Raw genomic sequence first — 16,095 nt, forward strand, 5'->3', positions numbered from 1 at the left:
CTGACTACGAAGAACTAGACTGCATGAGCTTTTTAAAAGCGAACAGTCATTGAATATGGGTCGCAGTTCGGATGACGGGGAGGACAGTCACAAGCGCGAATAATCCTCGGACCTTTCTTTGTAATTTTTCAATAAGCCGTGTGAAATGGGCGAGGACAGACAGTTATTAAGGCTCACATTTTCAAGCAAAGGGGTGAAGCGTCTGCACAACAATAGCCAAACATATTTCTGTTGATAAAAAAGTAATCTGCATCGTTGTTCAAGGGACAACAATGCAGATTACTATATATCAACAGAAATATATCTGGCTATTGTTGTCCAGACGCTTCCCCCTTTTACTTGAAAATGTGAACAACGGACAACCACTCTATATGCCACATTGTTTCTGAATACAGGCTTTCAAGTTGGCGTTACACACAACTAGGACTATTCGCGGAAAACAGGCCAACAGCCAATTTTCGCGTATTCACGACATGCCAACTTCCCAGATTTGGGCACCGCTAAAAAATTATTGTACATGGTTTCATTAGTGGGAACATTTTCTCGCATAATGTAGCAATAAGAGTTTTTATGCTTTGAGCTTACACAATTTTGTGGTTAAGGAATAAAGAAACTCCTTCACTCTCACGTTCAGCTCGGTTGAGTACCCTTCTTTACTCCACGAAGGGAAAGCGAACATACAAGATTGTCTGTCAACAATAAACAGATATTGCAGCAGAGCAGCCTCATTGTACGGAACATATTTATGCGAAGCTACTTTTTTTGAAGTAGACTCGAGCCCTCCTCAAGTTAGCGATACAAAAACCTATAAATGAGTCAGCTGGTAGGTCCAACGACGTGTACTTACCATAAGCTGAAGTAATTACTGCGCATCCTAAAGCGCGGCTCAAAACTCTTCAATTCTATTCTCTAGCTCGTTCGCCACTGCGGCTAGTGATCAGCTCTTTAATAGATGTCATCTTCACAGGCAAGAACGGGTCAACACACGTCAAGCTATAAAGTTTTGCATCATTATATGTTTTCTGCATATTTCTAACACTTGCGGGGACAGGGTCAATAGGAGAGATGTAAAGGAGGCCTTTGTCTTGAAGCGGGCGTAAGCAGGCTGATGAAGAACAGTTATACAATACTTTAAATTAAGATATTTCTATGGCTACTGTTAGAATTGATACACAGCATATTCATCAAGCTACAATATCGAAAAAACAGCGCAAAGGTGCCCTATAGTTTCAACGTTTTGAGCTCAAGCCTTGAAAGTGAAGAAATTTTGCAATCAAACGAAAATAACTAGTCTCTGCTTTTCCGGTGGCACATTACGTTTTTGGTATTATCTCTCGTGCAATGAACCCACACGTCCTTCCCAAAAGCTGGCATAATATGATATGGCATAGTATGGTACGGTATGGTGTGGTATGGTATGGTTGGTATAGTATGGTATGGTATGGTATGGTATGGTATGGTATGGTATGGTATGGTATGGTATGGTATGGTATGGTATGGTAAAGTATGGTATGATATGGTGTGGTAAGGTATGGTAAGGTATGGTAAGGTATGGTATGATATGATATGGTGTGGTACATAGGGTTCAGCGTGTCAAGTGGCACTCGGGTTAGACGCCATAATGAAGGGCTGGGCATTAATTTTGTACCGCCTGGGGTTCTTTAACTGTGCGCTGACGTCTCATAGCACACAGGTGTTTTTGTCTCATGCTTCCGTCGATATGAGGCCTCCACAGCCGAGAGTCAGTCCACTGTCCTTGGAATCTACTTGAGAGTGGGTACCAAGCCTTGGGAGTGACTAATACACCACGGCAGGTTCGTAAAATAAAGATGGCTGGTGTTACACTAACTATACAGGGTGATCGTAACTTTGGTGAACGAGAACCGCGTGTCCTTCAGATGCTTCATAATTTCGGTAAATAGTTGAGTCGGATCTCATGAAGTATGGGCTTGTAAGTGCGATGACAAAAATAGCCGCCCAAATTCTCTGATTATTTGAGAACACTCCTCAGAATATAGTAAACTGGTGGCGAAGTCTATCGCCTTAGGTACAGACTATATTCATGAATAGTGGACTCCTGGAAAACAAGACGTTCTAAATTTTCAACTCAAGAGAAGATATCTTCCAGTCCCATCACTAAATTACAAGTTATAGTCAAGAGGGCACATAAAAAAATCGCACAAAAAATTCCAATTTGCGCCCCCACCTCCCTTCCAAGAGATTTGAAGGTATTTATGCAGAACAGCAACTTTGCTGAAATAGCCATTTAAGGATCCATTAATAATTTACAAACAAATTTATTCAGTGCTTCGTGGTTATACATCTAAACATTAAATATTTAAGGCTACCTTACCCCCTTATGTGCATTAAAAGCACTGATGTGAAGACCGCGGTTATTTCTGATAAGAATGTGCTTCCCGAGAACCTATATAATGCTAGCAGCCTCGGTCGCTTAACGCACGACACAGATAAGGAATCTTCGGTGATATCAGCTGGACTTCGCCTATATGTGAGTGGTGCGGGCGGCAGTCGACCGCTCGTAGCCTACGCGATGGGACCGCTGTGTCGCTGCGCGCTTTTCTGCGCGCTTGTGCTGCTGATCGCGAAAGCACAGTGTAGTGCTCCACTACTACCAAATGGTAAGTCACATATCTTCCCAAGATCTCGATAGGCTAACAGATGCTTTGTATTTGTGAGCATCCTGACGATTTTTTTGTGCTACAATTTTAGCGCATCTCATTGGTCTCAAATGTGACTTCACACTTAGTGAAGTGCGCGGAACTCAAAAACTGAAGTTGTGAAGGTGTAGGTTGCGCAACCACGGGACAAACCACGAAGAAAAGACACAGAGACACAGACAAGCGCAACATCATGTACCAATTAGGCCCAACCCAAGTTTTACCAAAAACTGAAGTTGCATGCCAAAAAACCACATCGGATAAGCTGTAGCATAACATGAACAACACAGCGAACAGCTCTCTCTAGGGTGGCGTTCCTGCTGCTCTTCGACTATGTGAGCGCGCGGTTCATAGCCACCGCTATTAGCAGCCGGTGGCTGTGAGCAGGTGGCGGCTACGTGGACGGAGCGGGCACGGCCGAGGGGGCAGCCAGGCCCCATGTTTCCTCCCACTTCTGTGATGCTACCGAACATATGCTGCGTTCATCTGACGACAATGTTTGGGTCACCGCGTGGCCTAGTGGCTTCGCTTTTTTGCATCACGTACGCTTGGATTTTAGCGTGCTCGACGGTTTTTTTTAATGCTCTCGAACAAGCCAAATCTCGGCTGCTAACTACGGCTGATCCTATGATCCCGCGTCTGTCATGGCGAAGGGCTTACGCCTTATGCGCGACTGCCGTTCTGAGCCGCAAAGACGACAAAAGTGCCCCCGGCATGTGAACGACGACGCGTAGCTCGCTATTTCATGCATCTAGCTATCCTGTGACGGATGGCGTGATGTCCATTGCGGGTGGCCTCTCTAAACAGCATTTTCGTTGTAAAACAAACGTCATTCCCGGATGAAGACAGAACACAACATGACTAGAGGCCGCAAGGCTATGTAACACTGACGCGCGTTCATAATTAATGAAAATAAATATTGCCGTGCGATGGCACTTCTGAAGCGCTCTGAATTTGATGATAATTTTACGTCTACCCATTCAACCGCAGCGGTAGCTGAGTGGTTAGCGTGCTCGGCTGCTGACCTGAAGGACGCGAATTCGATCCTAGCCGCGGCGGTCGCATTTCGATGGAGGCGAAGTTCTAAAGGCCTGTGTAATGTGCGATATCAGTGCGGTTAAAAAACATGCGGCGTCCACTGCGGCGTCCCTCATAGCCTCAGTCACTTTTATACGTTAAACCCGGTAAACCAAACCGTAAACCAAATCATGTCTACCCATCCCTTCTTGATCATTGCCAATACTTTTAGGAAAACGCGCGCTGATGTGAATAATAAAACATTTCCCTTCCTGTTCCGACATACGAGTACTTGCACAGCTTCACTTCGCTTAATTATAAGAACAAGGCAAGTCCCCTTTCGTTCTGATGCCGCTGCGTTTCAAGAGCCACGAGCCTCGCCAGGGATTTTGTCTGTTGACGTGAGTAAATACGTCTGACGTACCAAAGTATTGGTTATTTGTACAGGAGTGCTGCAGGCGCGTGGCGCAGTATGGGTGACAGCAGAATTAAACCAACGCTTAACCGTCGGCGTCCTGTTCGAGAAGGTCCCTCGCGCTTCACCGTGGGAGCCTTGTTCCTGTGTCCGCGGAACACTTTTTGTAGTCAGCTTCAATTACTTCCCCACAGCTCTTCACCACAAATCAACTCCTAGGCGAGGCATTCGTGTTGAAATCCTCGCCAGTTGTCTCCTCTGAGTCGCCAACTAATCCTGTACACACTTGTTCTCCGCTTGTTCTCCTGGGAGACATTCTATCTCAGACCGCAAAATCCCCAGGACGAGGTGACAGTGGTCAAGGCACCGCTCCAGCAATACCACAAGTGCGTTGCTGTCTCCACGGAGGAACAAGCTGCATGGCAGCATCACATGGACACGGAAAGCTGGGAACGCATTCAGAACTAGCCTCGTCGAGTGGCGGCATCGGAACGCAGAGCAATCCAAAAACATATGTTGGATATGCAGCAGAACCGCATTGGTTCTCCATTTCGTTGCCCTTGGTCTTCGCCCGTCGTATCGTAAAAAAGAAGACTAATTGCTATATTTTCGGTCGCTACCGACGACTGAACAACACAACTGGTCGTTAATCGTACCCGTTGCCTCGCCGTGAAGGTGCCTTGCGCGACCCTATAGGGAAGCATTATTTCACAATGCTGTGCCCAATATATCGGTACTAGCAAGTGTCAGTGGACCCTCCCAACGAAAAGATGAACGCGTTCGTCACACCTGACCACATATTCCAGTTCAAACTCCACCCGTTTTGCCTCTGAAATGCTTTGGCCACGTTTCAGCGCCTAGTGGATCGGGTGTCTGGGCATCTAAACCAGTAAGATACTGATTCTTGATGTGCTGGATTTTGCATGCGTACGCTTTAAACCGATGAGGTTTGTTGGCTTTGATGAAGCGACCTGCCTTGGTCACGTTGTCAACACGAACTCATACGTTCTAACCCAGACAAACAGTGTGCTCAGCCTGAATACGGCGCTCCCAGCACGGCGAAGGCTCGCGTCGTTATTTCACCGTTTTGCTTCAGGCTTCGCCACACGCAGTACACGGTTGACCATTATCCTAAGAAGGATACCTCGTGAGTACAGGGAACGAACCAGCAATTATCCTTCGCTTATATAAAAGGAGCGTTTTCACAGCTGCCGGTGGTGGCTCACGTTGACGATGATTTCTTTCAAGAAGAGTTCTCGGTGCCACGCTATTGCACGAATATTCCTCTCCGCGAGCAGCGTGTTCCCTCCTATGTCCTTCGTCAGCTTTCCTAAACTAATAAACACTACCATTCACGGAACTAGAGTGCTGGCGGTGGTCTAGTTTCGTACCTACATGTACCGCCGCTCTCTCATGTCTATTTGTCCCGCACCAAACTCCGCCGTTTCACCGCTGACGCTGCTATCGCTATCAACACGGCCAAGCAAAACAGGACACAAGCGACACCTCTCTCTCGTCTACAGAGGCTCTCCATCCCCCCCCCCCCCCCTTTGGAGTGCCATCTGGCCTTTTGCGGCCACGCCCCGTCGACTCCCTGTACCTATTTGCCCAACGCTCGCTCATCGATGCCAGGCGTCACCCACTCTACGCCCAACCTCAGGCTGTGGCACCTTTTAATGTTCTTGCCAAATGGCTCCGAATCTCCAGCCTGGCGACCTTGTGCTGGTACGACGCACTGTGTAACCTATGTGACAGCTCAGGTAGAGCACTTGACAAATAAACCGGAGAAAGCCGAAGTTCATGAAACAAGCCCTGTCGTGCGCGTTGAAGGAAGGCAAGCTTATGGAGCGCACGGTTATCATACGTCTGACAAGATAAAACAGAGCGCCGCCTGGTTCCCGTTTAGCCTAAACCACAGAGTAAGCAAAATAGACAGAAGACCCATCTCCGTTAATAAGAGGGGATCAGTTCTGCTACATCGTAGAAAGCTCAGTGTGGCATATGATAGGTGGCGGCTGGAATTGCCTTTGACGCCGATAGAACGCTTGAGCCGCACCACCCCTAGTATTGTTAGGAGAAAGGGCCAATAGAGCCTACCCCGATCACCTCTCTGTAAACATTTATTGCACGATAAATGTTTTTCACCACCACCACCTCCAATAAACCAACTCTAGGGCGAAAGCGGCGGCGACGCTCGAATTTAAACCCTGTCTGCTTTTTATAACCGCGTGCGACAGCCACTATGGTACTCCGCTCATGGTGCCCGGCATTCCCCAAACGCCATAATCCATATTTAGCGTCAATTACAGAGAACTGACCTGCGAACTTGGACCAGCAAGGCCACTCCGTGGCCGCGCATAGTATGTACCAAAGCAATCCGTGTAGTTCTGCTGCTGCGTGATTACTTTATGAGGCGTGTTGGATTTTTTCGGCAGCCGAATGGGCGCCTTGTTCGCAATCAAAAACGTATTGTTTTTATTTTAGCGCGGCATTTACACTTTGACGTTATTATGATTTACTCCGACGAAAAGAGTGTTCGTCCAACGCTCGATTTCATTTAAAATATTCATAAGTACGACAGTAACTTTAAAATTTGATTACTTTCTGCTGATAAAGAATGCAGAAAGAGCAAAAATAACCAGAAACCTCTGTCATTTCATTTTTCATCGACGTCTACATTTGGCCGATATGATTTACCCCGCGCAGACGTTTTCGTTCAACTCTAGACTTTAATTAAAATATCTATAAGTGTGACACACAGTTTAAAATATAATACTTGCTGCAGATCAAAAGTGTTGAAAGAGCAAAAATAAGCATTCAGAAAATCGAACCACATGGGTCTCTGAATATTTTTGGTCGTAATCTTGGCTCATGCCAAAAATGATGCTTTTTTGTGACCACCATTCCTCAAGAATACCCGAATTACTTCTTGTTTTGTTTCTATGGAATTTTGCTTAGCTGAAGTTAAGTTCCGTTAACCTTGAATGTCTATAAACATCCTAGTCTAGAAAACAAATTTCTGATATAAAACTATTTTCCAAAAATTTAGCACCAACATTCATCTCAAATAAACAATGAAATTTCAAATAAATCATAAAATGTCCAATAGAATTTGTGTGCCTTTTGCAGTTTCTATTTCAAGATCCGTAGTAAAGCCTTCGGAAAAAACATGGATGCGCTCTGATCTGCTGTGTTAACTGCGGCATCAACCTCTACGAGGTGTCGAGCTCACTCCTCATTCTCAGCAATGCAAGATTGTACAATTAAGATTTCAGGAAACAAATATAAGTCCCCACGGCTCCCCGACCGCAGCGAGAATCTTATGAACAAATTGTCTTCCACCAAGAAAATACTAATCGAAAAATAACATGAATCGCGTCTGGTTCTAAAGAACTGACATACTGGAAATCACGTGCGTTTTAGCAACGATAATACTTCTAAGCAAACCCTACGATTCACGAGAAATGGTCATGCGTAAAGTTTACGGTTTAGGGGGGCTTAACGTCCGAACGCGAATTCGGTTATGTGGATCGCCATAGGGCTCCGTGAATTATGACCACCCGTGTTTCTTTAACCTGCACTGATATCGCATAGTAAACGGGCCTCTAGCATTTCGCTTCCAATGCAATTCTACCGCCGCATCCGCGATCCAACCCACCGTTTATAAAGCTATAAACGATGATCCAACCGGTGTCTTTCAGGTCAGCAGCCGCTCGTCAGAGCCGCTTAGCAACCGTGGCGGCTTTCATGCTCAAATTATCTTAAATATTTCGCAAAATTTCCAGCTGATTCATTCTTTCTTTTCCTATGCCTCAATTAGCTGCAGAGCTCCCCGAAACCAACTGCACCGAGCAACAGAAAACAGCCTGCACAAATAAAGGACAAGTGTGTGACGAAGCAACTGGACAATGCAAAGGTGAGCACTGTAGCTCACTGCCAATAGGGATTCACATTCCTCTCTTTTTCAGGCCGATTAGCCTTCCTTAACTTACTCAGTGCACTTCCTCAAATTAAAACTTCTTTATATCGAGAAATGGTTGGTTTATGGGGTTTAACGTCCCAAAGCGACTAAGGCTATGAGAGACGCCGTAGTGGAGGGCTCCGGAAATTTCGACCACCTGGGGTTCTTTAACGTGCACTGACATCGCACAGTACACGGGCCTCTAGAATTTCTCCTCCAAAGAAATTCGACCGCCGCGGCCGGGATCGAACCCGCGTCTTTCGGGTCAGCAGCCGAGCATCATAACCACTGAGCCACCGCGGCGGCTTATATCGAGAAATCGTAAACGTTGATGAAAACCAACGCGTTTCGGCAGCCGTATGGGCGCCTTGTTCACAATCAAAAACATATTGTTTTATGCGAAGCATATTAACGTAGGCTTCGGGCCTTCCCGCGACGCCCGGCGGTGGCCACTATTGACCTTGAAGTGAGATCACATGATGTGACGTCACGTGATGACGTCACACCGGCTGCAGATGGGGCCTCATATCGCGCCGTCGGACGTCGCCCGGCGGAGGCCTCCACGCTTCGGTTCGCGCCGTCGCGCGCGACGCGGCGGCGGCGCCACCATCGCTGCATCACGTGATATGTGACGTCACGCCAAGGATGAAGCGGCGCGCGCCCGCCGTCGCGTCAGTCTCTGTGCCCGCAACCGCGCCAGCGTCTTCGCGCTGGGCGTGTATGCGGTCAAGATGCCTCCAAACGCTAAGGACGTTAATAATAAGAATGCAAAACGAAGGCTGCTTCGCATCCACTGGGCTTAACCTTGATAAGCCTCCAACTTTTTTATTTTAGCGCGGCATTAACACTTTGACGTTATTATGATTTACCTCGACGAAACGAGTGTTCGTCCAACTCTCGAATTCATTTAAAATATTCATAAGTACGCAGTAACTTTAAAATTGGTTACTTGCTGCTGATAAAGATTGCAGAAAGAGGAAAAATAATTAGAAACCTCTGTCATTTTATATTTTCTCAACGTCTACATTTGCACGATATGATTTACCCTGCGCAGACGTTTTCGTTCAACTCTAGACTTTAATTAAAATATCTATAGGTCTGACACGAACTTGATAATATAATAATTGGTCAAAATCAAAATCGTTGAAAGAGAAAAAATAAAGATTCAGAAAACCGAACCACATGGGTCTCTGAATATTTTTGGTCGTAATTTTAGTTGCTGCCAAAAATGATGCTTTTTTGTGACCACCATTCCTCAAAAATACCGGAATTACTTCTTGTTTTGTGACTATGGAATTTTGCTTTGCTGAAGTTAAGTTCCGTTAACCTTGAATGTCTATAAACATCCTAGTCTAGAAAACAAATTTCTGATATAAAACTATTTTCCAAAAATTCAGCACCAACATTCATCTCAAATAATCATTGAAAATTTCGAATAAATCGAATAATAGCTCTCCTAGAACATTTGTGCCTTTTACAGTTTCTATTTCAAGATCCGTAGTGCAGCCATCGGCGAAAACATGGATGCATTCTAATCTCCTCTATTCACTGCGGCATCAATCTCTACGAGGTGTCGAGCTCACTCCTCATTCTCAGTAATGCAACATTGTGCAATTAAAATTTCAGGAAACAAATTTAAGTCCACGCGGCTCGGCGACCGCAGCGAGAATATTATGAACATTGTCTTACACCCAGCAAATACTCATCGAAAAATAACATGAATCGCGTCCATTTCTAAAGAACTGATATAGAGGAAAGCACGTGCATTTTAGCAACGATTATATTTCTATGCAAATCCTACGATTCACGAGAGATGGTCATGCGTAAAGCTCATGGTTTAGGGGGGCTTAACGTCCGAAAGCGACTTCGGTTATGAGGATCGTCGTAGGGCTCCGCGAATTTCGACCACCCGGGTTTCTTTTACCTGCACTTGACATCGCACAGTACACGGGCCACTAGAAACTCGCATCCATTGGAATTCGACCGCCCCATCCGCGATCCAACCGGCGTCTTTCAGGTCATCAGCTGCTCGTCAGAGCCGCTTTGCAACCGTGGCGGCTTTCAAGCTCAAATTATCTTAAATATTTCGCAAAATTTCCAGCTCATTCATTTTCTTTTTCTATGCCTGAATTAGCTGCAGAGCCCCCCGAAACCAAGTGCACCGAGCAACAGAAAACAGCCTGCACAAAGAAAGGACAAGTGTGTGACGAAGCAACTGGAAAATGCAAAGGTGAGCACTGTAGCTCACTGCCAATAGGGATTCCCATTCCTTCCTATTTCAGGCCGATTAGGCTTCCTTAAGTTACTCAATGCACTTCCTCAAATTAAAACTTCTTTATATCCAGAAATTGTAAACGTTGATGAAAAGCAATGCGTTTCGGCAGCTGTATGGGCGGCTTGTTCAAAATCAAAAACGTATTGTTTTTATTTTAGTTCGGCATTTACATATTGACGTTATTATGATTTACCCCGACGAAACGAGTGTTCGTCCAACTCTCGACTTCATTTAAAATATTGATAAGTACGACAGTAACTTTAAAATTGTTACTTACTGCTGATAAAGAATGCAGAAACAGCAAAAATAACCAGAAACCTCGGTCATTTTATCTTTTCTCAACGTCTACATTTACCCGTTATGATATACCCTGCGCAGACGTTTTCGTTCAACTCTAGACTAAAGGGTAAGCTGGTCTCAGGTTACCGTCTCCCCTGCTCAAAACAATACTAATACATGCCAGGATTGCAAACAGCTAGAAAATACTAACAAACAACTCACAGCAAAAATAGCGGAGCAAAACCAACGCATACAAAGGTTAGAGGAAAAGGTCAACCAACTTCTTAGCTCTCGCTCAGCAGCACCTAGCCCAGTACAAGCATTACCAGCCCCAGCAAGTATGGAAACTGAAGACCTTAGCAATCTACGGCCTCAGACGCAGAACACAACTCCCCAAGCCTCTGTTCAATGCCCTCCCCCTGACACAAATGTTGAAAAACCAACTCTCCAACAAATTATGGTCCAAATCCAGGCTCAGATGCAAGCTCTGCAACAACAAATGCAACAACAATCCCTCCAGATGCAACAGCAAATTTCCGCTGTGCAAGAAGAATTCAATTCTAAAATCCAAGTCGTCACGCAGGGAGTCAGGAAACGCGCAGGACTGACTGACAACCCCCGGGCCAAAGTCAACAGAAGACACACAAGCGTGGCTGACGTCAGCGATTGTGAATCCGTTGCTAGCAGTCAAGATGGCCCCTCCCCTAAACAAGCACAAAACCACTTAGAAATCTGGCAATGGCATTGTAGAACTTTCAAAAATAAGGACAGTTCCTTGCTTATGTTCATTCAAAAGTCTCCTATACCCCCGGATATAATCTGTCTCCAGGAAACCCGCGTGGCTCCTTATCTTCGTGGATATTATACAATGGCACCTACGGACTCGCTGAGAGTAGCTACTCTTGTGGCAAAATCAGTTACGAGAGTCCCACATCAACTCCCCTTCATAGATATTAACCATGTTCTAGTTGAAGTTCTGCCGCAAAAGAGGGGAAAGCAGAGCATCTTTATCCTAAATATCTACAGCCCTCCAAGCCGCAAGAAGGAAGATTTTCTGCCTATACTAACAGAATGCACCAGAATAGACCAGGACAACCCCTTGGTGGTTCTGGGAGACATGAATGCAAGACACAGCTCCTGGGACTACATAAGCTACTCTCAAAAAGGTGCTAATCTACTTGAAGCCGTGGAAATGCTAGGTTTAGGGCTCGTCACTGATATTACCTCTCCTACCAGAACAGGGAACAGTATTAGCCGAGATACCTGCCCAGACCTCACCTTCATTAAGAACATTAATCACGCAACCTGGACTAATCTAGGGGAATCCTTGGGCAGCGACCACAACATCATAAGTCTCTCTATAACAACTGCCAGAATCAGAAGAGCTCTGGGAAATGTACACATCACGGACTGGACAAAATTCAGAGACTGCCCGCCGCCAGAAGGAGGCATTAAAAATATTCAAGAGTGGACTCAACTAATCAAAAATGCCCACTCAAGCAACACTCGAACCATCCAACGGACCGTAGAAGCCCCGGACGTAGATCGCCACCTATTGCATCTATGGGAGGCTCGAAAAGGCCTCACTAAACGCTGGAAAAAGCGGCGTCTCAATAGAAAACTAAAACTACGAATTGCTAAGATTACACAGCAAGCGCAAGCATATGCTATACAACTATGTAGACAAAACTGGTCTGAGTTTTGTGCTTCCCTGAAAGACACTCTAAGCACAGCCCAGACATGGACCATCTTAAGATGCATGCTCGACCCGAATAAGGCCAAATCAGTTACCAGCCGAGCTCTCCAAGCAGTTGCCCATACGTTTCAAGGCACAGACCAAGGCCTCATAACAGCCATGCATCGCAAGTACATAGGAGACCACACCCCTCCATGCACCCTGACCTATGAAGGACAACAAAATCCAAGCTTAGACGCCTCCATAACGGTATCTGAAGTTTATGCTGCAGCAAGAATAGCTCAGCGGAACACAGCACCGGGCGGAGACAAGGTTACCAACTCTATAATTCGAAACCTCAGCAACGACCATCTGAAAGACCTAACAGAATACATTAACAAGAAATTATGGGAGAAAAGCCAGGTTCCAGCTAAGTGGCGCCATGCGGACATCATTATGATTCCAAAGGCCAGGAAACCCCCGGCAGTAGAGTCCCTCCGCCCAATCTCCTTAACCTCCTGTCTGAGCAAACTGTATGAAAGAATCATACACACCAGACTCCAGAACTATATCGAAGATAACAACTTTTACCCCTACCCTATGGTGGGATTCCGAAAAGGTCCCTGTACTTAAGATGCCTTCCTAAGGATTAGCGAAGAAGTGATTAATACAATACCCACCCACGGAGAAAACCTTCTTTTAGCCCTGGATTTAAAAGGAGCCTTTGACAACGTCTCCCATCAGGCTATCCTAGAGGAGCTGAGTGGTCTAAACTGTGGAGAGAGGATATTTAACTACATCAAGGCTTTCCTCTCCAACAGAACCGCCACCATAGGCATTGGTGAAGTCCGTTCTCATCCCTTCCCCATGCCTAACAAGGGTACTCCTCAAGGGGCTATAATATCCCCCCTCCTCTTCAATATTGCCATGCTAAAGCTAGAAAGAAAGCTTCAAACGCAGCCCGACATAGGCTACACGCTCTATGCCGATGATATAACTCTATGGGCCACACACGGCTCCTTAGCCCAAAAAGAAGAAGCCCTACAAGAAGCCATAATCAGGGTTGAAGAATTTGCTGCGGAAAGTGGTCTGGAGTGTGCCCCGGAGAAGTCTGAGGTCATTAGACTCCACAAACTCCCTTACACATCCCCAGGAGAAGTTGAGCTTTACCTGGGTGGACGCAAGATTAATGAAGTGGACAAGATCCGGATACTGGGGCTTTGGCTTCAAAGTAACCTCAGATCCGACCATATGATCAGAACCATCAAAACAACAGTTAATCAAATCTCAAGAATGATCCGCCGCATTACCTGGCACCGCAAGGGTATGAGAGAAGAGGACACCCTTAGACTCGCCCAGGCCCTAGTTCTGAGCAGGATAACATACGGCCTCCCTTACCAAAAACTGGGCACTGTGGAAACCAGAGCTATCGATACAATCATAAAAGGGGCTTACAAAACTGCCCTCAATCTTCCAATAGCCACTTCTACAGAACGACTCCTAGAGCTTGGTCTGCACAACACTTTTACCGAGCTCCAAGAAGCCCTCTTGGAAAGCCAAAAAGAAAGCCTTCTCAAAAACAAGTGCGGGAAGGACGATCCTGACTAAATTAGGGACATGGCCGGGGCTGGAGACAAGAGGCAGTAAAACCTCTCTTCCACTCCAAACCCGAAAAAAGATCACCGTTAGTCTAATCCCACGTCACATGCATCATGCTCATCAGCAAGGCAGACGACAAGCGCGAGCAAAGGCACTTCAGAAACACCTAGAAAGCGACCGTAAAACCGTTTACGTAGACATTGGGGCCTACCCCACGCCGGGAAAGTTCTCAGTCGCTGCGATTGACCACCAACTAAAACCGGCTCTCCAAGCTTCTATATATGCAGAAAACCCCTCCTCTGCAGAGGCTCTGGCAATAGCTATCGCCATCAAACATAAAGACCAAAGAGGAGAGTCCTCCCACGTTATAAAAGACTCCCAACAAGCCTGCCGAGACTTTCCTAATGGCAGGCTTCCCTCAAGAGCAACACAGCTACTTGGCAATCTCAACCAAACACACAGACTAACATGGACACCTGGTCACGAAGGACTAGCTGGAAATGAGGTAGCCAACGATCTAGCCCGAGATTTAACCAACCGGGCGGATCCTCATCCCTACCCCACGCCCATGCCTAGCACCTATGGTGACAGATTAGAACATATTCGGCTGGAGCGCAGAAAATACCCACCCCCTCACATAAAACTAGACTTCTCCGCAGCCATAGACAGGAGGAAAATTCAGACCAACACTTTCCCTAACTTGTTTATCCTACACAAGATTAGCCCCACTCAATATCAGAATACATGCCCTTGGTGTGGAGCTTGCCCTACGCTCTACCACATATCGTGGGAATGCACAACGAAACCAAAACACTTAACTGTATCCAACCCGATGTATGAGCAGTGGGAGGTGACCCTGACCAGCGAGACCCTGGATCAGCAACTTAAGTTGGTTCAGCAAGTCCGTCAGTCAGCTAAAGCGAGTGGCGCCTTGGACTAGGGGTGCCACCCAAGTTGCTCGAGCAACCTTCCTCATTTTCAATAAAAGTTTTCTCTCTCTCTCTCTCTCTCAATTAAAATATCTACAAGTATGACACGCAGTTTAAAATATAATACTTGCTGCAGATCAAAACTGTTGAAAGAGCAAAAATAAACATTCAGAAAACCGAACTACATGGTTCTCTGAATATTTTTGGTCGTAATCTTAGTTCATGCCAAAAATGATGCTTTTCTGTGTCCACCTTTCCTCTAGATTAACGGAATTACATCTTGTTTTGTGTGACATAGAATGTTACGTTGCTGAAATAACGTTGTGTTAACCTTGAAAGTTAATAGGCATCCTTGTCTAGAAAACAATGTTCTGATATTAAAACTATTTTCATAAAATTTAGCACCAACATTCATCTCGAATAATCATTAAAATTTCGAATAAATCCAATAATAAGTCTCCTAGAATTTTTGTGCCTTCTACAGTTTCTATTTCAAGATCCGTAGTGAAGCCATCGGCAAAAACATGGATGCAATCTAATCTCCTCTATTCACGGCGCTATCAATCTCTACGGGGTGTCGAGCTGACTCCGCATCCTCAGTAATGCAAGGATGATCAATTAAATTTCAGGACACAAATATAAGTCCCCACGGCTTGGAGACCGCAGCGAGAATCTTATGAACATTATGTCTTACGCCAAGCAAATACTCATCGAAAAATAACATGAATCGCGTCGGGTTCTAAATTACTGACATAGTGGAGATCACGTGCGTTTTAGCAACGATAAAATTTCTATGCAAACCATACGATTCGCGAGAAATGGTCATGCGTAAAGTTTATGGTTTAGGGGGGCTTAACGTCCGAATGCGACTTCGGTTATGTGGATCGTCGTAGGGCTCCGCTAATTTCGACCAACCGTGTTTCTTTAACCTGCACTGACATCGCACAGTACACGGGCCTCTAGAATTTCGCTTCAATTGCAATTCTACCGCCGCATCCGCGATCCAACCGGCCTCTTTCAGGTCAGCAGCCGCTCGTCAGCGCCGCTTAGCAACCGTGGCGGCTTTCAAGCTCAAATTATCTTAAATATTTCGCAAAATTTCTAGCTCGTTCATTCTTTCTTTTTCTACGCTTGAATTAGCTGCAGAGCCCCCCGAAACCAAGTGCATCTCCTCTATTCACTGCGGTATCAATCTCTACGAGGTGTCGCGCTCGCTCCTCATTCTCAGTAATGCAAGGATGATCAATTAAATTTCAGGACACAAATA

General features: G+C 45.7%; 1 protein-coding gene across 1 annotated transcript in view; it reads left to right on the forward strand.

Annotated features, from left to right (window-relative positions):
• Positions 1–2,507: 2,507 nt before the first annotated feature.
• The window catches only part of LOC149340421 (uncharacterized), a 63,969-nt gene continuing 50,381 nt past the window's right edge, over positions 2,508–16,095 (forward strand). The window contains exons 1-2 of the mRNA XM_089551124.1: positions 2,508–2,639; positions 7,931–8,026. Coding sequence (XP_089407250.1) covers positions 2,552–2,639; positions 7,931–8,026 — 184 coding nt within the window. The 5' untranslated portion in view covers positions 2,508–2,551. The remainder of the gene's footprint in view (positions 2,640–7,930; positions 8,027–16,095) is intronic.

The sequence above is a fragment of the Amblyomma mixtum genome, chromosome 6 (assembly GCF_055824585.1).
Source record: "Amblyomma mixtum isolate Tamu chromosome 6, ASM5582458v1, whole genome shotgun sequence".
NCBI classification, from domain to species: Eukaryota; Metazoa; Arthropoda; class Arachnida; order Ixodida; family Ixodidae; genus Amblyomma; species Amblyomma mixtum.